At 36.6% G+C, this 23,770-nt stretch overlaps 1 protein-coding gene across 3 annotated transcripts in view; it reads left to right on the plus strand.

Annotated features, from left to right (window-relative positions):
• The window catches only part of mettl15 (methyltransferase 15, mitochondrial 12S rRNA N4-cytidine), a 54,065-nt gene extending 41,066 nt beyond the window's left edge, over positions 1 to 12,999 (plus strand). For all 3 annotated transcript variants that reach the window (XM_067587354.1, XM_067587362.1, XM_067587370.1), the window contains 3 exons: positions 2,786 to 2,977; positions 5,121 to 5,299; positions 11,433 to 12,999. In XM_067587354.1, the coding sequence (XP_067443455.1) occupies positions 2,786 to 2,977; positions 5,121 to 5,299; positions 11,433 to 11,854 (793 nt within the window). In that variant the 3' untranslated portion in view covers positions 11,855 to 12,999. The remainder of the gene's footprint in view (positions 1 to 2,785; positions 2,978 to 5,120; positions 5,300 to 11,432) is intronic.
• Positions 13,000 to 23,770: the final 10,771 nt, after the last annotated feature.

Raw genomic sequence — 23,770 nt, forward strand, 5'->3', positions numbered from 1 at the left:
GCAAACTCGATCCCAGGGAAGTGGACAGGCAGCTCAGAAAGACAACAAATTTAGGGCATATTATCCCATTAGGTTGTTAATGTTGCTCCTCTTGCAGTGTAAGCTGTAATTTCATTCACTTTGCTAAAGTTATCCCACTTGTCCAAATATTTAAACCTGTCTACCATACGTGTAAGTGATACTGTATGAACAGAACCATGATTTAGTGGGCAAAACTTATGAATGCTCATCATAAACAGGCAGCTAGATTTAGCGAAACAGTTTATTTCAGAGTAGGAAAACTGAAAATGCATCCCAATAATGAGAGAATGAATGAAATGAATACCAACAGCAGCACCAGCTGTTAAGGACTCCATCAGTATTTCAGTTCTTCCAATCAAGGCTAAAGTAGAAAATGTTTTAATTGTCCCAGAGTCATCTCAGCACACAGAAAAGTCTCACGAGAAGTCATAACAGCGAGCAGGAGTTCCCTTTTTGGTGAGTCCCATGTTGAGGTCTTAAAACATATTACATCAGCGTTTAAAACTAATTAAAAATGGATCTTAACCTCATACTGATTACACTTTGTACTGACTGCTGGATGGGGAAGGGTGTAGTCAAGTTGAGCAGCTTGACTTGGTTGTGGGTCCTTTATGTACAAAAGTTAGAAGTTGCCATTTAGAAATCAAAGTGCAATATTTTTGTTACTTTTGTTTAATAACTTTACCAGAGACCTATTTTTATATCTGGCAACCACATGAGTTGAAAACACTGCAGAAGACCTTTCGCTCCTAATGTATAGATGCTCACTCCTGTTGCTCTCTTCTGCCATCATCTTTGTTCACACAATGTTAAAAGGTCACATGAAAAATGCATGAATGTGGCTGGAGGATCTTACCACTCGTGCATGAGGAAGTGACTGAGTACACAGTCTTGCACTGTCAGATACGGGGAAGGATCTCAGTAGGCTAGCTAAAACAGTTTACCTGGCTTCCAAGGAAATATCTGATTTATTTTTGGACTGTCGACAGAAAGCTACACAAACTATTGTTGGTTTCCATTGAATTGTTTTTTCACCTAGTCTCTACACAAACATGTCTGTTTAAAATTTACACTGATTTACCAGATGTTAATTGTGGGTGTGGTCTCTGTTCAATGTATGTATGATGATATAAACATAAAACAACCAATAGTCAGTATTTCCTATAAATGGAAGCAGGAACTTTACTTACCATTTGCATTCAAGAGCAGAAAGAGCATTCAGAAAGTGAAAAAGCAGTGCTTGCCCCTCCCTTATTACCATGACTAAGATAATGAGGGAGGGCACAGACTAGCTCCTATCCCCCAAACTGCTCCAGTGGAACTGCTCAGTGGCCAGCAGATCAGATTGCAGTTGCTCTCAAATGTAAATATTTTCTGATTTCTTTAGTCTTCTATGGCAGTAAACTGAATATCTTTTTAAAAATCAGACCAATTTTTATTTTTTTTAGTTATGTTCAAGATACTTAAAACTCAGTATTTAATTGGATGGACATCTTCTTCAGAAAGCATTTGATACTGTGAATAATTAGATTTTACTAAATAAATCACACTCCTTCCAATTTTACCCTTCAGTTTTAAAGATTATTTAATATTATTTATTTAACTGATCCCCGGTGATAAAAATGTAACCTCTGCCCCTGCTGTTTGTAATATTGGCATACCTCAGGGAAGCATATTCGGTCCACTACACTTCTTACCTTATTATTAATGATTCATCTACCATAGGTATTTTTATATTTTATATTTTTTGGCCTACTTTATGCTGATATTGGTATTAATAACTGTCTGCTGTCTTCTGATTGTACATCCTTATTTATTGGTAAATCATGAAATTTTTAAGGTTTAAAAAACCCAGAATGTTTGTATTTTTCATTTACTGAGGAAACTAAAATCAGAAAATATATCTTTACAGTCAAATCAGGCCACATCTTACTCCCCCTGATTCAAATACATATCATCATGTATTTATACAGAACATATTGAAGAAATTGTTAAACTCTCACCAAATCATATGAAATTAAGAAACCTCCCTGGACTCACCACTCTGTAGCTTGATCACAACGTAAAGCTCCGACGTACTATAATAATACAGCTCATTTAGGGAGCCTAACTACATAACTCCCTTTTTCCTCCTTTACTGTATTATTTAACCTGGATTGTTTGAAATACCTCCTCCTCTCCACAATTTAAACTTTTACAAAAGGCATTTTCTACTACTACAAAATTGTAATAATTAACATGTCTTCAGTTACAACCATATTTTTTTTATCTCTCTTATATGTTGTGCACATTTTATGAAGTATTGTTTTTTGTAACAATTGTTTGTTATTTAACCCCTCATCTGTATATGTAATGTTTGACACATTGCCACCACTGTTTTCTTTTTGTCTTGTTTTATTAGGCTGTGCTATTATTGTTCCTTTATCCTCTCTAGCATTTGTTGTTTTTCATGTTAAAAATGAGAATTAATAAATGCTAGCCAACCCTGTTAATTGCACTCAAATTTAATTGATTCAGCTGATCAACTGATTACTTAAAAAACAAACAGAAACAAAGATAAGAGATGTTGATTGCACTCACACACTTTGCAGTTATTGTTTGTTTCATACCTTGTTCTTTTTGCCATCTTAAAACACTGGATATCAGTGGATTTCTTTTTTATTCCATCTATATGTGGCGAGTATTTTGATACCAGTTTTGTCATACAAAGTGATATGCAAAGTATAATTTCATGCAATATTCCTCTGTCTCATAATTTCTCCAGTGGCCGTGTGAAACCATTGCTTGGACGATTCAGCGAGCTTGAAGCCCTGCTGTCTAACATGAACATTAAGCCAGGCAGCATTGATGCTGTCCTGTTGGATGCTGGCTGCTCCTCCATGCAGATGGACCAGGCAGAGAGAGGCTTCGCCCTCAGCAAGGATGGGCCCTTGGATATGAGAATGGATGGAGAGAGGTGAGAGATTATTGGGATTTTTCTGCATTAACAAAACTGGACATAAAAACCAGCAGACTTAATTTTCCTAATAAATCATGTTGGGAGACCCTGGATATTCAAAGTGACTGGTGCCTTGAAATTACTTCTGTACTCATTAGAGCAGTAATGTAAGTGCAGCTAATGGTAAGGGGTATAGCTAACATGGGAACGTGCAAAAAACATTGGTACTCATTCAGAAAACAAGTGTTTTTATTTCTTCTGTTCAATTTGTTCATAAAGTTGAATAAAGTAGTAATGGGAAACTTTTAATTTGTTTGTGTAACTGCCTAAAACAACATATGTTTTCCACACAAGCAATCTGTTCTAGTCCTATAAATAAAGGTAAACCCCCCCCCTATATTTCACTGAACATTACATTCTTTTGATCAGTCCATTTTCTTTTAAATAATGGAATAGACTCCCTAACACGATGGCAAAGACATTTTTTAGAGTCACTTATTCCGATCTTAGCTTCCTGATTTCCCTCTTTTAATGTTTCTCATTCTCGCGAGTATGGCAGTGAAAAATTACTGCTCCACTGATTCCTCTATTTGACAGATCTCACATAATCTTGAGGAACGTTTGTTAAACGCATCACACCACTAGCCTACTCAATTCTTGATTGGCCAACGGCGCATGCCAATATTCTCCGATGTGTGCAAGGGGAGGGGGCTATGCTGTGTGCCAGAGAGAGAACATAATTCATGATACAACAATTATCCAAAAAAAGATTGAAATTTTATTTATTGATTGATTATTTATTTACTGTTTTTTTTACCATTTGCCTGACTGGGCAAGGGAGTTGCCAGATTTACTAGCCCGGCTTGGCATTTTACTTGACGTGGGCAATCGGGCAAACCTTATTGATGAACTATTGGTATCATGGTTATACGGAAGACTGAAAAATGCGGTTTAAACACCTCCTGTTTAAACTAGCTGTTGAGACAGTGTTTGCATGGTTGCGTGTACAAATTTTATGTGGGTTTGACACTGGAGAACACCATTCATACCCCGTCCCCCACCAATAGTCAGCAATGGTTTCTTTTAACCATGAAGGCTTTCTCTCCCTAATTTTAACCATGACTAGAACCACTGGGGTCACATATCAGGAAACACTGAAAACGTCAAATTCCACTTTTATGAGTTATGAGGATTTGTTGCTATTGGTGCTGTCGACTTGTACAATTAAAATGCTAATAAAGGAATTTAATTTAATATTTGAAGTTAAGTTGAGATAAAAGCATCACTGAATTTGATTTGTACTGCTTATGTAACAAAATCATGAATATGAAACATTACTTGGCAGACTGTGTTACCATTTCCTTTTTGTCATGGATCATGTAATTAACAATAAAAAACTGCTCTTAAACTATAATTAGGACTGGGTTCTGTCATAGCGTGTGTAAGACAATATATGACACGTAATGATATGTTTATTAAGAAACAATGTCACCGTTTCATTGTTCAACAGAGACCAAATTTATTGGATCCTTATCAAAAATGTTTGTTTTAGTTATGTGTGTATTTAAATAAATTAATATTGACTGTTATATTATTATCAGATTTTTTCACTCACTATCAGTCGGGCTATACTTTGAAGTAACATTTTAATATACGGCAGTAAGTGTACAAAAATGCAAAACGGGCTCTCACAATGGAATTTGAATAATTAATATTCAAATGTTGTCATTACTCTACTATTATAATCATATTTTTGCAGCCATATAAAGAGAATAAATTATATATAACATAATATACAGTATAATCTAAAAACCCTGTGCAGACATGTCAAGTAGAGTCATGCATGTCTTTTTGATATTTACCAAGCTCAAATTTCTGTGCATCCATATACTGTATATTACAAATTAAGGATTCTTGAATGTTTTCTAAAATATATCTAAAAATCACATTACAATGTCAGTATAATATGCAAAGCAACCAGCTAAGATAACCCCATTATGAGCTACAAGCTGCATTTCTCATTTTTCATTCCCTCACAATCATTCTATTCATAACTGTCAGCCATAAAGGTTTTCAGCTGTATCTCAGGGTTGTCAGGATTCGCCACTGTCAGCAAGGACATGACGTCAAGCAGCTTAATTGGGCTTCTCTTTGTGCGTAGGTACCCCGACATGCCCTGCGCTGCTGACGTTGTGAATACCTTAGATCAACAGGCTCTTGCATCCATCCTCACTGCATATGGGGAAGAGAGACACGCCAGGAAAATAGCTTCAGCCATTGTGGAGGCACGCCGTGTCAACCCCATCACCCGGACACAGCAGCTGGCCAGCGTGGTGGCAGGTAGCTAGACACTATCCTGATTAATTCCCCGCAGCATTCTGGAGGCTGTAAGGGAAAATAAAACACGAGTGGAGTTATTAAGGCTGTCTCCCGGTGGGACATATTTGTCACAGAAAATTACGTGGACTGTAATCTCGTCCTCTCTCCTGCCTGTGTTTTTGGTGCCTTTCTTCCTAACCTTTCATTTTAGAGATAAAGATGAGACAAAGACAGAGCCAGAGGTGGCCAGTGCCTTGAAAACAAACAGTATCTCACATACAGTCCCACCCCACCCCTCTATATTTTTCCCCCCCATTTCTCTGCTCACAAATATGCAAACACACCTGACACAAATGCAAACACCCACATATGCTCACACACATGACACACTCGTGCATAAAGCCGGGATTACATTGTTTGTCTGCACTGACTGTTTTTTTTTAGTCGTATGCCTCCAGATTTGAGCTGCTGAACGAGTGAGATGTTGTTTCACTAGTTATTGCACAGAGCAGTATGTGCGTCAGTGTCACCCTGGGAGAACAGGTGCGAGTAAGAGCAGCTGTTTGATCTTTTTTTTTTTTTTTTTTTTTTTTTTTTTTGAAGAGCATAGCAAGTCACTGCCGATGTTTATTCAACACAATCCAAGAGGTCTTGATTTAAGAAAGTTCTATGGGGGGGGGGGACCTGTGACCAATTGTGACAGCATTGCTGACAAGAAAAACTTTGCAGTCTGAGGAGAAATGATGAGGGCTTATGTGAGGAGGGGGCACATTAATTTAGGGATGCAGCGGTATTAAGACATTGTGTAAGAAAAGCTTTTTGGTCATATTTTCCCTCCTCTTCATTTCATTTTCACACTCTCTTTTTTTCCAGTTGATGTATCTCTGTTACACACTGTTCAGTAGTTCATTAATGTCTAGATCAATATTTAATTTCATTATTATTTTTTTAACAAATACTGAAGCAAATGATGACTACATCTATGTATGGCTAAAGTGGAAATTAGGCTTTTTCACATGCACCCAGTTCTACAATGATTGAGATTTCTAAAACAAAAATATGCCCACGCACAACTTTATAAATCTGACAAAAAGAATACTTAGGAGTTTTTCCATCTTTGTGCGTACACATGGTTTTAGTCACTGGACTTTGTTTGCTTCACATCACTTGTTATTAAGACAGATGAATAGAGCTCACATTACAAAGTTTCAGGCTGATTTATTCCGGATATGTCTGTCTTTGAGCAACATCAATTTAAAATATGAGTCATTTAGTCATTAAAGCCTGTTGTGAACATTTTATATATTAATTCTAACATCTTACTATGTCTGCAGACTTTCAACAGCTCCTACTGTATAGTCACTTTCTGTCTCTAGTGGGGATTTATGTATGTTTGGCACAGTTGTTCTTCAACTGTTTATCCAGCGTGGTGTAAATACTGGCGCAGTGTCCAGAGGACTTCCGTTGATATTGGACGATTCTGCAGGACATGATTTGTGTTCAGTGCCAGTGTTCATTGCTGTACTGCAAGAGTAAACGGTGTGAAGGTGGGGGTGGTGGATGGAATTGAATCACATTGATAAACGTCATTTTAATTCAATAGTTTTTTATGCTTAATACATTGGAATCATCCATGAAGGCTTTCTCGCCCTGTGTTTATGTTCTTTTTTATCCTTTATTATGTGGCACTTTGTAAAGCGTCTCTCAGTATGGGTGCTATAAGTTGAGTTGTTATAACACATTTTTGTGCATCTGGCCCCAGCATGGAACAGGAGTTTCTACGATATAGTAAAGGAAGGCCACAAAAATAATGCAAGTGACTTCAACACAGATACCGTAGGCCACCATGGAGACACATTATCTATGGCATACACCGGCGATGGTAACAGAAAAACCCTTAAGCCAAGAACTGTTTGTTTTTGTTCTAAAAGGTGCTTCAACAGCCCAAAGTGAAAATACAGCAGAGCAGCCTTAGCCATGTTTAACCCAGCGCATAACTGAAATGAAAATTTGTTTACTTTGCTGAACGAAAGGGCATCAGCCTTAGCTACTCCAAATTGTTGAATTAATTCAACATTAATTTATGTGCTTGCTAATACTGGCAATTCAAAAGCAGTTCAGAAAAACTTGTTAACAGAAGAACCTTGTTCAACAAAGTTTATCAACAGTTTCTTTTGTGATTATTCCTGGACGAATTGTTATATAAATGTCTGATAAATATAAATGTCCTTTTTTATTGTTACTAAGCTTTTTAGATATACTGATATATCTTCAATAGGTTGATATTAGCAGAAAGTTGATTTGTAATTTGAATAGAGCTGGGTGATAAAGCCAAAAAATTTAATCATATATCATTTGATTATCTATCATCAACTTTTACTATCTTTTTTTTCCTGCAAAATACAGGATGGAAACATCATATTTTTAGGACATCATGTGCCAAACAGTTGAGCAACAATAATAAAGACCTGCACCACCTGTAAAGTTGTCATCATTATGCATAAAATAAGTTATCCCTCTCAGCTATGGACTGTCAGTACCAGACTGCTGCTAGAACACCGGCATCAAGTTTAATAATCAGTTTCAGCACAAATGGAGCTGAATGGTCCGTTCACCAAGTCATTCTTCTGCTGTTTGTTTCTTGACAAAATATATGCCTGATATATGCAGACAGCTGGCTGGTTAGCTAACACTAACTACCAGGTAGCTAGCAAGTAGGGACAGACTGAACAAAATAGAATCTGCAGTCTGTTCAGTCAACTCCCAGTGCTTCAACTCTTGTAACCAAAGCCCGCTTGCCACCTGGAGTTACAATAATCAATAATGTGTCGTGACTCAAGAAGTTTTAACTAAAAATAGCCTTATTTGTACGTGTTGTTATAACTCCATTTTAATGATTTAGACATTTTACGCATTGTGGAAAAACAGATTTTAAATAATCAAATTAATTCTATAAATTGACCAGCCCTATTTTGGGGAAAATTTTTCTTGTTTTTAAAGGCACGTAAATGTATTAAATAAACATATTAAATTATGATTTGAGCCACTTTCATATGTTCTCTTATGGCCAAGTCAAACCAGCATTTATAAAAGTAAAATATCTGAACAAATCAATTAAATTCAGTGATTTCAATGATAATAGAATTGCAACAATCAGTGAATCCTCTTTACAGAGGCAAAGTAAATCCATATGGAGCTGTGGCATATTCAGTATGGTGAATTGTGACACATAAATTTGCATTGTTGACCAACTGCAAACCATCTCATATGTGCTGATATTTGAGGGAACGGAAGCCCTGCTGTAGTATCCACAGCTTCACAAAAGAGGAATGTTTTGCAGGCAGCTGTGAGAGAGGAGTCAGTGGTACAAATCATCTAGTAATACAAATAACTAGCTTGGTGAGCTATTGTAGTTGGTTTGTGTAAGCATATTTCTGGCTAGCTAACATATTATCATTTAACTTGCCAGCTACAACAGCTCACCAACTATCCCCATGAGTAGTTACTAAGCCATCAAGCTTCCAGCACCGCCTATTTCACGAGTACCTGTAAATGCATTCCACTGTGCAACTTCATGGTGTGACCAGGCACTTAAATCTGATAAATTCTTGATTTCTGCTGATGCAACCTCAATCCAATATTTCTGTCACTCAAACTGAAACATTTTGACCTGGAAAAAAAAGTTGTTTCCAGTTGCCCTGTTAAAGTTGTTTTGAACATCAAACACAGTCAAGATCCTCATTGAGCTTATTGTAGATGAGACATAACAGACATCTGCAGTTTCTATGTTTGATGTTTATAGCATGTATTAACAAACAAGAACAAGATTCTACAATAAGCTCAATGATTGCAGATGGTGTTGATAATTGTCTTATTTTGTCCAATGTAATAGATTCACAATGTTGTGGTTCCCTCTTAACTAACCGATTTTCCTTTATGTACACATCTTAATCTCTTCTTTTCTCCATGGATCTGTCTGTAGGACCTTTGAAAGATGAATTAGAGAGAGAGCACATGGCTTGGTGAGGCCAGACCAGAGCTGGTCCTTGCTGTGCAGGCATTGTATTGATTGCAGTGTGAGTCACACCTTGGGCTGTTTAGTGCAGGAGGAGAGAAATGCCACATCACTCACTTCTCTATTTATTGCAGTTTCTCTTTAGGTATATATAATTGTTTAATTGTTCTTTCGTCTTCTGCGTGGTGTTTATGGTTTGATCAAGCTGGGCCGTGCAATCTCTCCACATCAGTTAATTTCAGGCTAATGTTTCCCAACTTTGCAGCAAATGTGCTGCAAATTTTCAGTCAATTTTTGGCCCTAACCTCTAATTTCCACATTTATTGACTCGTTTGTGGCTAAAATCAGATGCATTTTGCATCCAATGTGTTATTTATCAAACAGGTGCACAAGCCTGTAAATGCAGTTTTCCTGGCATCTGAAGTGTTTTCTGCATGTCTGCAGTGAGGCAAGTCCTTCTCCTTATTGTGAGGGAGGATCGCTCGAATAACTGGAAAAGAAAAGTTAAGTATGGAAAATCAGTGACAGCAGGCCCAGACTGAGTGCAGCAGTCAGAGAGCAATAACTACAAAAAAACATAATATTAATATTTCATTTTGGTATTTTTTTAACAGTAATCGAGCCATGGGGAGTTGTTTTGTGCTCAATAAGATTTAACTTGAACTTGGCATTCATGAACTGAGAGATCATGAGAGGCATTTGGCTGCGTTTACCTCCGTGTTTTAGTGACACATCAGCCATATCAACACCATCTCCACCCTCCATCTGCTCTGCACGGAGGCTCTGATGGACCTGCAGCTCTCTCTCTCTGCACTGCTTACAGTGACTTGTATATATTTCTATGTCTTTTTTGTGCTATGCCTATATCTTTTTTTATTTCCTTTGAACTTAATTTAACTCCTCTTGAATAAATAATATAAACAGACCTACTGTGTCTATAAAGTCAAATGCAACTGGATTTATTTAATTATTGAAAATGTTTTCATTTAAGAGGTTTCTTCAGTTCTCCTGACTAGTGGAGAATTCCAGGCGTTTCAACCTCTTTCCTGTTATTCACACATTGATATCACCTGTGGGGTTGTTGAGGTCATGTATGAGTCATTAGGTCACATGAGAGTCTTCAGAGTCACATGGATCAAGGTATGAAATGATGGCGTGGTAGCTGATAAGTGGTGTAGCAGGCTCCCTCTTCGTTTATGGGTGGTTGTTCCAGTTTGACTCCTTTGCTCCTCCTTTCAAATGATCTGTCTTGTCTGTCCAACACGTGTATGTTGCTGACCTCAAAGTAGCGCCTCATCTCTTATATGGACGTAGACTGGAGAGGCTTGACCTGAAGTGTTGACCCTCTTGGCCCATGAGCTTGTTCAGCAGTTGTTTTGTCGTCTCAGTACATCAGTCTGTACACTTTTCAATGCATTGGACTGCAGGACTGCATATATTACATTGCCATACTTATTTTTTGTGTGTGTAAAATCCATTCGCCAGACTGAATGTTGATGTTATTATTCTGCTAAACCTTGGATTAAGTTGTCATTGTTATCCAAGGAGTGATTGGTTTAAGTTCAGTGCTGTAGTGATGGCAGTATCTGTCAGTACATTGGCCCACCACCTTGGTCCAGACTGAAATATCTCTGTAATTGTTGGATGGATTGCCACGAAATTTTGTACTGACATTCATGGTCCCCAAAAGATGAAACCTATTGACTTTGGTGATCCTCTGACTTTTCCTCTTGTACCACCAACAGGTCAAAATTTCAGATCGGTTTCCTTTTGTTTTGGCCAAATACTTGCTATACTAATGACTTTCCCATTAACCTCCGCTGTACTTTTCGTTAAGCGCTAATTAGCTAATTTTAGCACAGTGTCTTGCTAAGCCAACATGAACATGGCAAACGTTATCTTGCATGGCTGTAGACACCTAATCTTGAATCTCAAATGTTCAATCCAAGACTTTTAATTTATTTTTATTCCTATATTGAAGTTATTAAAAATGAATAAATAATAAATAAATAGCTTTTTTGTATTTTTCTTTATGTAATTTTACTCTTTCTATTTGCAAATAAAAATAATAAAGATAATAAAATGTAATGCTTTAAACTTGAGTCCAGATCCACTCACAAAGTATTTCTTTGTCTCTAGGATCGTTTCCTGCAGCTGTTGTCTATGCACGTAAGGACCGTCTCCACCGATCTGCACATGTGGCCACCAAGACTTTCCAAGCTCTGCGCATCTTTGTGAATGATGAGCTGAACGAACTACACGCAGGTCTGCGTGCTGCCCAGGCAACACTGAGACCTGGAGGACGTCTCTGCGTAATTACCTTTCATTCACTAGAAGACAGACTGGTCAAACGTTTCCTCCAGGGAGACGACTTATCTAATCTAGATCAGTATCACTTCAGCCCGAAGAAACAAGGCAACGGGAAGCAAAAACTGGTGGAAAAAAGAGCAAGTGTTTATTGGCTTCCTGTGCAAAGAAAAGTGATCAAGCCAGAGAAGGAAGATGTACAAGAGAACCCTCGAGGACGCTCCGCAAAGCTCAGGGCAGCACTCAGACGTTAATTACGTCACACCAAGGATTTTGTGTCTTATCATCAGAAAATTTGGACTTATTTAAGAACAACTGTTTACACTGAATACTTGATGCAAGTGAAGCAAAAGTTATACCTGCATTTATGCAGTAATTTGCTTGCGGAGGATGCTACTATGTTGTTTGTTTTTTTCTGTAATTGTTAGTTTTCTTGTGTATGTGTGTGTGTGTGTGTGTGTGTGTACTCAGCTACACTAAAAATTACGTTTTTTACAGTTTCTAATTTAAAGCCCGCCTCTGCGGATACCCAGGGTTCAATTCCTGATAGCGGCACCTTCAGCTTGGTCTTGTGTTGCAATGAGCACAGTTGGCCGCGTTTGCTGGTGGGAAGCCAGTGAGGGTTGTCTTCATCAAACACTGTACTGGTGATTTCTACTGGTTGGAGCACTGCCAGTGGGTCGGCTCTGGGAGTGAAAACATCAGCCTGCTAAATGGAGCGCTCTCCCATTGAAGCTCATTACTGGCAAAAGCGGCTGGTGACACCATATGTCACAGATGTAGCACGTGTCTGTCTGCAGTGATGAGGACTGCAGTGCATAGAAAACTGGACGTTACAATTTGGACAAAATGGAGAATAAAAACAAAGCAAAAAAAAAAAAAGAAAAACTCAAAGTTCCACTTACTAGCTTTCAGAGCTTTCAACTGCATTTCATAGCAGTCATTCAGCGAGTGGAGCTGACTCAGAGAGAAATTTGCATATTTAGGTCACTTGATGACAGCTGACTCAGCTCTATTCATTTAATATAGACCACAAGTTGGGGTTGAAAGCTAGTAAGTGGGCCTTTGATACTAGATTGTTTTGGTACATGTACTGTTTCCAAAGGTCAAGAATGAACTTCCATGTTTTAAAGAACTACATTTTAAATCATGAAATAAGTAAACCTAATGAACTAATTAGAAGAAGTTGATTATGTTTACAGTTAATTACTTTAACTTTGGTTTCCAGAAGAAATCTCTCAACTTGCCTCAGCACTGAAGACCCTGCCCAAACTCAAGTGAGAGCCACAACTATGAACACAAAATTGTATGACAGCTGGTTTAAGTTTGAGGTTTTACCTAAAAATATAATTGTGATGAAAACTTTTTATACCCAAATAAAAATACAAATATATGACCAGTTGGTTTCCTTTGTATTGGTTGCCTTTTTGTATTTTGAAGCCAATTTTTCACTCCAGTGCTACATTTTGGTTTGATAAAGCACTGTAATGATGGTAGGCAATGAGTTTAAAGAATAAGAAGTGTGATTGTACACACTTTTCTGAATTCTTAAATCAGAAGTTTATAAGAAAAAAAGCAAACCTAAAGTAAAGATTTGTGATATATTTAATTTTCTTGACCTGCTCATGTTTGACAGAGCATCAAGTTGTTATTGCTGCAAAATCACCTAGAATATAGCACAAAAAAAACGAAGTCTGTATTTCCCCTGAACCTCCCTTGATGAGTAGCTCAAGTGAAACCTCTACTGTACCGTATGAATCAGTAATGCCACTAAATACTGAATGACGCAAGTGTCAGAAGTGGTGCTGAATGAGCTGGGTGGTTGTTCTTGAGCATTCTCTCACCTTCAGCTGTAAGCAGATGAGGTGTTTTGATCTTTACTATTTGACTTTGACTAATTGTAATTGCTCCATCAAGATTATTAACACTTTTTTCTTCTGTCTCAGTTTAGTGCACTCTAAATATACCCTTCTTGTTACCTTGGAAACTAAATAGCGCAAGCAACATTTAACCATGTCTAAAATTATATGCTGTATTAATCTAATATGAAATGATGCCATATCTTGAATTTGAATGTCCCTCACTTTTGACATCAGTTAATGCGAATTACTGTCCCTGCTGACGGAGGATGTCATGACATTTGATCTTTTGAGTACTTTGTTTCTACTCTGCTGCCATAAGAGCTTTACTGAATAAAACAGTTTACTATGAAACAGGAGGTGAGCAGGGGTAAGAAAATGTTACTCACGACTTCATTCCACACTGGTGCGTGGTACTGTGGTGTTCATGTAAGCGTAAAAGTGAACACATTCTTTAGTGAAATGTATTCTTTAAAGTACAGTGCATTTCTAAAAGGTTTATCCTTGACCTTTTAAGTGTTTTATGTACTGCTGCTATTATACCTGGCATGCAGGATGTGATGTCAGTTTGATGTGTGGGTGTGTGTTTTAATACAACACTAATTTAAGATCTACAGATTACAGATATGTCATACTCACCACACGTACCCACAGCACTGATGAGATTAGACTGATGTCTAATTTTCAGATTTTTATAGCAATATTTTATAATTGATGTGTGAAGTAATTGCCTAATAGCTGGTCATGTTTAATATATTAGTTGATTTTAATGAGTCATTAAGCAGGTCAAGAGCTTTTTGTACCATAAGGTTGGATATTCATGACAGATATTTGAGTACAGCCATGTGTTGACTGTAACTAAGTACATTTACTCAAGTAAAAATAAATAGAGTAAGTAAGTAAAAAAATAAGGTAGATGTACTTTACTTCAGTATTTCCATTTTATGTTACTTTATACTTCTACTCCACTACACCACCACCACTCCCTCCCCCTCCAATTGTGTAGGAGAACCTATGGTGGCCACAAAACTCGTGAAAAATGTGAAAGGCCCTCTCTTGAGCCAGTGTTTGGTTTGACCATTCTGGCCTACTGTAGAAACATGGCGGTTCAACATGTCGGCCTCCGTGGAAGAGGACCCGCTCCCTTTGTAGATATAAAGGGCTCATTCTAAGGTAACAAAAACACGATTCTTATTTTCAGGTTATTATACACTAATGGAAACATACTTATGATTGTATTCATAATTATGTATATACCTATGTATTCCATTTTCCAATATATGCCACTAAATTCTGCACACTGGACCTTTAAAATATAATGCAACACTGACTGGGCATTTCTTGTGTTTTTAGGTTGATTTGGCAACACCCATGGTTACTCGTGGGATGAGCAAGTGTAGTTTAATACTACAGCAAACACTGAGCTGCTGTTTTGGCAGAAATAACACAGAAGAAGACAAACTGGTGTATCTGTTTATTCAGATGTTTTTAATAAAGTCAATCAATAAAGTATCTGATTTCTTTCTGAGTAGTCTACAGCTCTCCAACAACTCACTGTGGCTACTCCTTCAGCCTATGGTTTAGTAGATGCTTTTTTGATGAACAGTCACAGTCAGAGCTTCACAGTAAAAGCCATCCAGTGTTTCGCCATTTCAGCGCTTTTAATGTGAAACAGCAGCAGTAGGAAATGTTCTGTTTGTGTGAGCATAAACTGAATATACTGTAGCTTATATGACTGTAAGAGAGTGAACAGAATAAATGGAGGCTGATTTCAATTAAAAAAGCTGGATTACATATTGTAAATGCATAGTTTCCTGTGAATCCCTCCTGTTAGTCAAACTAACTCAGCTACTAACGATGGACACTAATGTATAGAGATGTAATTACATCTTAGAATCTAAAAACAATGATTGACTGTTGTTAAGAAAATGCCATCCATAAATAATATAAAAACAATGTTTATCTTATGAAAATGTTTAGGATTAAAATTTAACTATATGCAAATAATACTTATGTACTTAAAATTCTAGACTTTTATGTGAACAAGTTTTTTTACACTGTGGTATTGCTACTTTTACTGTGTTTCAGTTGATGTAGATTATGTTGTGGATAAGTATTTTGATGTAATGGATGAATGTATAAATTGTGGCACAGATGGTGTTTTATTTTAAAATAGTGTCTCAGGTAAGCTAATTACTGAAAAGGATTATACCAAATATGTTAAAGTTCATTTTTTTTCTTTTGAGATGAGGATGTTTTATTTATTGGTTTATTTGTAGCAAGAGGGAGATTCAATTGCAGGGCCTCTTAAGTGCATAAACAATGTAAGCGGTGTCAGAGACAAGTTGTCTTCCTGATGCTTTTTTTAAAACCTCTTTTGTCTAAAATTCTGTGTTCTTAATATAAAAAACAAATGATGTCTGTTGCTGGATGCAAGAGAAGATCACAAGACAGGAACATCAGTGATTACAAATTATTGTTATCGACTACTGCAAATTCTCAATCACCATGGAAACAGTAACCTTAGATAACAGTAAATATACTGTAAGACGATGCTATTATTGTAGACTTGGATCAATCCATAAATTGACTACCAGGTATGTAACTAATAGCTACTGTTGTTGAATCACGTCTCTGAAACTGCAAGCAGACACACTGAGCATCACCTATCCTGCTGCTAACAAACCTGTAGACACAGGATGAATGTCTTCACTTGGAGCAAACATACACTCTTTATTCCTCTGATAGCTTTCATTGTTTCAGTTCAACACAAGAATACAAAACAACAGTGCCTTGGGTTTTTTTTAAAGTTCAATTTCATGTTAGGTCTGAGTAGGTCTGAGTCACAAAAAGCAGCTAAACTTTGAAACTCCATCTTTAAAAGCACTGATGTACGTACAATAAACAAATCCAGTTTTCATGTCTCTGCTCGTTGTGTGGTTGGCTGGACACTTGATCAATTACCATTTTACTAATTGCTTTGCATGAGACTAAACAAACACATCATGAATAAATATAATGTATGTAAATCATTTCCCAGTATGAGTGTGAATTTCATTAATGGAACAAAGTTAATGGAAGTCAATGGGAAAAAAAACAAAACAAAAAAATGCACACCTCACTAAAGACCAATCACATACCAGCACTTTGTAACTAAACAGTTTGTTGCCATGTCATTTTGCAACGGTCCTTCTCGTGATCATCAGATTTCACTGCTGCATTTCTTTGCTAAAAATGTTGGTAAAAGAAACAGAAAATTGATTAATGACCTTTTCCAGTCTCTGCTTTTCTAAAAATGTCCACCATTTAATATTTAATGATGAAGAAACATGTTCTCCTTTTTACATTCAGTATTTATTTAATTTTATTGTTTAATTTTTTAGGCTTGCATCTGTGTTTGTTTTTCCTGAGTATATTATTTGGTTGTCAGTCTTTGCTTGTCTTGATTGTAAAATTTGATGTTGTGCAATAAATAATAACTTAAAAAAAAATAAAAAGCTAATTTCCATCATCTATTTTATTTCACTTAATGCCAGTGAGGACAGAAATGAGCTTCACAAGCATACGCTAAAAACTTCACAGTCAGAAAAGTAGAGCGAGCTGTTCTGAAAATATACCAAGAATTTCAACACAATACTTACCACGTGCTAATAGTTTGTGCAACAAAGGCAAACTCATGTAAAAGTACATAAGTGTTGTCATTGTGATATCCTTTCTCTAGAAAATGACAGTTCGACCTCCAGCTGTCACGACACACAAACACTGAACATCACATCGAACTTACTAACAATATTGAAACACAGTTGTGTTCTGATCTTGAGAAATGTTGGTATTTGAGCCTTGCATTGAATTAGTCTTGAGAAGCTTTTTTTTCAGTGCTGAAACATGAAATCCCAGTATCAATGTGTCCTTACTTACATGTGTTCCACAAATCCCAGAGTCAGAAGAAATAAAATTCAAGGTATGAAAGAATACCACTGAAAATGAAGTACTGACATTGAAACTTACTGGAATTTATTGTGTGTGATGTGATGCAGTTCAACAGTTTTTTCCTCTTTCTCTTTCTTTCAAAAATAAATAAGTAATAATTATGAAAGAAGAAATAATAAGTTACCAAGAGACATGGAAAATGCAATTTTTTTAATAAATAGGAAACAGCGCACTTGAAGACAGAAATGCTCTGTAAATCATTAATGTTTCAGCAACATACAGAATGAAAATTCCTTCTTCGTTTTGATAGATAATTGATGGAAATTTCTGTCTGGCAGCCAACTTAACTCGAAACATGAGTCCGAGTCTATAGCCACGCTAGCAGCTCTGTGAGCTTTACGCATAGCACTGCTTTGAGCTAAAGATCACCATGCTAACATTTTCACAATCAGTAGGTGACAATAGGCAAATTGACCAAAATGCATCCCCCTCGTTAACCTCCCATCCCCTCGTGGCAGAGAGATTGGAAAGGCAGAGGGGTTGTTTAGTTTAATATGTTAGTCTAGTCTGCCTAATTCATTGATCCTTTATCTGACTGAGGTTTGTGAGAGTTAGAATCTATGGCCCTGACCATGGCTCTGAAATATTAGTAGCCTAACTGTGCTGTGTATTGATAAATCCATGGCGCTGTCCCTGGTGCTGAAGTAGCAGTAACAAAATATTTGAGGGGAGACATGACTGCAGATATAGTTGTTACTATAGTTGTTTGGGGTAACCTGGGAGTTGAGCAGGTAATGTGACCAAGGAAATTAACCTACACCACGCTCAGCTGCTACAGTTTGACAACTTCAGTTTAATTGGAGGTAAAGTTTATATCGTCAAAACTACAATGTGTTTTGAAAAATAAGCATTATTAAAATGCTTAATATCCACATCCAGTAAAAGAATGAGCCTACACAAAATATGTATTTAGCCTAATAGCAGTTCTATGAAATTGAAATTATAGAGAATTAGACTAGGCCTATATGATAATTCTGCAGTCCTAGAGTTACGGTTAACCCTAACCTTCCCATTGGGCCATCTCCCCTGTTAAAAATTAACAAATAACCTACTGCTCACAATGGAAATGTTAACATGCTCATGTTTAACAGATAATATTTACCATCTTGGTTAAGCATGTTAGCAGGCTTGTGGTTGTCAATGGACTTGTTGGTCGATCAACAAAGCAATCAATTTGGATAGTCGATTAATTGTTCAAGTAGTTTATCTGGCAAGAATACCACACATTTCCTGCTTCCAGGTTTAATACCTTTGGGGTTTTTTGACTGTTGATCAACAATTTTATGGCATCACTTCCATTAATCTGACATGAGAATTTATCATTATTATAATGTGATATTACATTTAAGGCATTATAAAATATTATAATGTAATTATTTTTGACATTTTATGTAGCAAACCATTCATCAGAAAAGTAGATTCATCTATAATAAAACTTATTGTTAGTTGCAGCTCGTCTGCTCTTCATCTTGTTTAATACGCTGCCTACAGAATAAGATCTGTGTGTTAATCCATCATGCTGGATTCCAACACTTGACTGATGTGTGTTTGGCAACGGCCCGAGTTCAGTCTATTGTGGTTCTCTGGCTTGGGGATGAACAATAAATGTTCTATAATGTCTTCTTTGGGGAAGAGACTGCTTGGATACTTTTTAATAAAAAAATATTAGATATTGATAATTGAGAGATGTCAATATTTTTTTAAATTTTACAAAAATCTTAAATATATATAAATATAATAGATAAACAATAATGTACTAAACATTGTTTAATTGTTAAACAGTAATGTGCAATGATATACAAATATTTAGCAGAAACTCTTGAATTGTCTATACTGCTCTCCCAACTTTTTATTCAAAATAAGGTGAAAAGTGCAGAGTAACTGTAAAATGTGGTTGAGAAAATAAACCTTAATCCAAATTTTGCATAAATGTGATTATATCTAATCATCAGATTCATAAACATATGCTTGTTATCTTAAGAGGTCTTATTTGAGGTATATTGGTTGGTTTTAACCATATATACTGTATATACGTATGTGCAGATTCTTCCAACAGTATGAGTTTGGACAGTCTGGGCTCTGTATAATAATCTAATTGATATATATAACATATCTATAAACCAAGGCCTTGACTTGCAGGGATACTAAAGGAATATACTGTATATTGTAAACTGCCAATATAAACTGGCTGTTGGAGATGCTCATTATTGGGGCCACAACTAAGGAGTAATTCCATTATCAATGAATCTGCCAATTATTTTCTTGATTGATAGATTACTTGTTTAGTCTATGAAATGTCAGAAAAGAGTGAAACATGACCATTATAATTTCCCAAAGCCCAAGCAGATTTCTTCCCTTCACTGTCTGAAAAAACCCCAAAGATATTCTAAAACCTTTTATTGACCTTTGGCAAAAAAATATAAACAGTATAAAATTTATGTAAATTTAAATTAATTGTTATACAGTAGAAATTAAGAGTAACCAAGGAACTTGATATCCATTTGAGGAGCAGTATGTTAACCTAACAATGTAAGAACGACTTTCAGTTGAATTGTATGTACCAAACAGAAGAACAAACGACTAGACAAAGAATATGAAACTGAAAGAAGAAAAATGTGCTGCAGGCTAAAGCATGAAACAATAAGTCAATCTTTACCCCCAGAAATGAATGACTATGCAGTACCTCTAGATATTCATCTACCCCTGACTACTGCTTTTTGTTATTTTGCCATTTCTGGCAGAGAGAAGTGATCCAGGTGCTGTGACCATTAACTCTCTCTGTGAGGAAAGAGACTGTGGCTCCCCCTCTGACAGACTGAAGGATGTATGAATTTCACCGCGTTAGAGAACAGACTGAGGCAGCGACAGAAAGCTCATTCTATCCACATCTTTACTCCCTCCCTCCTACTCTCACTCCCTGCCTATCTGTGCTGCTCCGCCTGCTATAAAAAGAATTCTCACTGAAAAACACTGAGGTCAAAGCTATTTGAATAATTTTTGTGATTGACGCAGGGCCTGCAGGTCTCATGGGAAAAAGATCCAACTGTGAAAGAAGACAGCCATGTTGGATAATAGCGCAAGTGTACAGCCAGGGGCTACACTTCTGCATTTTGCTGACTTTCAATTTGAAACTTACTACAAGGGATTAAAATACGACATTGAAAAAACATTAATAACAATTCTTAACATCTTTAGAGTTTACCAAAGTTCATCACCACAATAAATCAAAGGTGTTTTAGTGCATCCTGGAGATTAAGCTGATCACAGCCTCTTTGTTATGTCTCAGCCATCATCAGAGTGCCACTTGTTGTGTCAGGTGGTGTACAGCGTGACCTGATGTCAGCTCACTTACTCGAGGGTCTCAAGCTGAAGGAGACACAACACTGTCTTTCTTGCCTTCTATAACAGCCAATTGCATTTTTTGCACCTGCTTATTTCTGTCTGGCTGCATAACAAACCCTGCCAAAGACATCTGCCAGAACAAGAGGGAGTCCCACAAATGTAAAAATAAACAATGATTAAAAAGCCTCGCCTACTGCCAAATTATAACTGATGGTAAACTGAGAGTAAAAGTTTGCTTTCACTCAGGGAGCTGAACGTTTTCAATGATCTGCACTGTTAATTTTGCTGAAAACTGTGGACCACTTTGACATGTTTGCCATGACTTTCTGTAAGATGACGCACTCCTGATTAAACAGGAAATGTAGTCGGAGTAGAGCAACAGAAAATTAATCTGCAACAATTTTAATAATTTATCTTAATTTAAGTCATTTTTTTTACAAGCAAAAATATCAAATATTCATTGGACAGTTGATCAAAGCAGAAAATGAGGAAGAAATATTAATGAATTAGACTGCAAACATGCGCTTTTGGAAATGTAAACAAAGTTTTTAACAACTGATATTCAAACATGCATCTTAGCTAGCTACTACGACACATAAATACAAATGCAAAATGAGTCATTAAAAATATTTAATAATGTTTCACAAGAAGAGAAAAAAGAGAAGGATTTTAGTGTATAAATGCGCAAAAAATGTTTTTTGACATACCAAGAAATGCAAATGCATCCCCATTATTCAGTTAAGGGGAGCAAAGTTATGGTTTTTCTACCCCACTTTTTGTCTTTTTAAAAATAAACTTATCATCATACAGTCCCGCAATCAGGTGATTATATTTAAGCAGCCTATATCAACAATCATTTTTCTATTTTCAGCAACTGACAAAAACAAGTAATAAAAAAAATCACACATTTTTGGACCACCCTTTAAGTCGGTTCATTTGAACCTATCGCTGATCGTTTGCCACAATATGCTTTGGCTGTCAATCACAGTCTGTAAATCAGACGAAAAGAGGACACTGACAGCGCACAGGCAGACAAGACAGAGCAGCACAGCACAACAGCAGCACCATGCAGCAGTGAATTATAATAAACACAATTATTGTAATGTATTCTAATGCATGCTGCTCAGAGTAATCTCAGTTTCTCCCTCTCCTCTTGCACCATGCACACGCAGTGAGAGTAGTTACTATGGTTACAGGGACGCTCTGTGTCTCTGTCGTTCTGAAACTTTCTTGCAATTCCCAATAATAGGTCTTTAGGTAACCTACTACCATTTTAGGGGGCTACATAATGTTTTTATAAATATAATTTCAAATATGAGATAGCCCTTCTTCTAATAATCATTTCCTGTCCTGATCCACCCAATTATACACTGTTCTTGATTGGCTTGGCTTTTGATTCATATCTCACCAGTACAACTGTAGCTGCACTGTAACTTTTATTCTCCTGTTTTATGTCTTATTTTATTTCAACTTATTTCTTTCTATTTCTATTTGTATTTAAATGTGTCTTTTTATAATTTGTTTCTTTTACATGTTGTCTTGATGCCCTTCATGTTTTATGTAAAGCTTTTTGAATCGCCTTCTTGTTGAAATGTGTGATACAAATAAACTTGCCTTGCCTGTAGTGTATGTTTGATTACATTTGGTTGTTATTATTATGATGAAAGCTTAATCTATATGTAGAAATATGAACAGCTACAAACCAGGGAAAATACTTGAATCTCTAATGTCATGCTATTCTTTCAGGAGCTGCTCTCTTGTGAAAATGGAAGTACTGTAGATGATCTGTGGTTTATATTTCGTTCTCCCCTAAATTTAGTTCAAGCCATGTCACTAAAATGTATTTCATTTCATAGCAGTTCTGCAAATGCTTTACCAAGAAAATAACTGGCTTTTTTCCCCCTATATAGCGGTAAAATAACACAATAAGAGAGAGAAAAAATTACACTGGAGAAAAAAAAACCAACTACCTTTAAATCAGGTTGTAGGAGGTGAGATGGCAAAACCCTGAAACCACGAGTTGTCTGTAATCAACACCAATGAGGCGATATATTGGATGGTGGCAGCAGAATAAAATAACCACCTTACAGGTAGGTGTACTGTATATGACTAAATCTTACCACCACCCCCCCACTTACTGCCATTATCCCACCGTAGGGAAAATTGCCTGTCTGGGTACAAGCCTGCAATATTCCCAGCAGTCGTCCATTTGGCTCTTACAGAGGAACCACTCACTAGAATGACAGTGAAACTGAGGTCACACGCCGCACAGTCACCCTGGGGTTAAAATGTTTGTGCAAGTGTAAATTACTCTATAACACAGGACGCCTTCACTCCAACCTTTAATGGATACTCTCCATGTCTTGCTTTATGGTTTTCTCATCAGTGTGATTCCTGTTGGCTTGTGGAAACTGTTGTGAAACTGTAAAGACAGGACCTAGTTAACTCACTGTGCATCAGAGATTGTGTTTCTGAATTTCTCTGACCTAACACTGTTGTAAATATGTTTTGTAGTAGTACTGCTTTTAGCTCAGTTCCCCATTTCAAGCTTACCAATGTCAGCATCAGCAGCTGCTCTAAAGGAAAATGTCTAATTTCAAGAGTCATTCATCAAATCGAGCGTGAAAGTTCATTTCACACTGCTGTTGTTGATCTTGGAAACAGTTTGACAAAAAAATAAAAAAAATCTTAGGTCTGTTTACTGGGGTTTTTCCAGAGGTTTCAACCATGTCTCACAGTTGAAAGCTGTTAAAGTAGACATATCATGCTTTTTGTGATTTTCTGTCATTTATATACTGTTATAATATCAGATGTTTATGTTAAACATGGTCAAATTTCCAAACCTTGAGGTGAATGTATGTAAAAATGGTCCTTGAAAGTAAAAAGCTCAGACTTCAGCCTGCTCTGAATGCTCTGTTTTCAAAGTTACCTCTAATTCCCCATCAAACTGACATCAGATTGTTCACACATGCTGACAAA

Source organism: Thunnus thynnus, chromosome 1 (assembly GCF_963924715.1).
Source record: "Thunnus thynnus chromosome 1, fThuThy2.1, whole genome shotgun sequence".
NCBI lineage: Eukaryota > Metazoa > Chordata > Actinopteri > Scombriformes > Scombridae > Thunnus > Thunnus thynnus.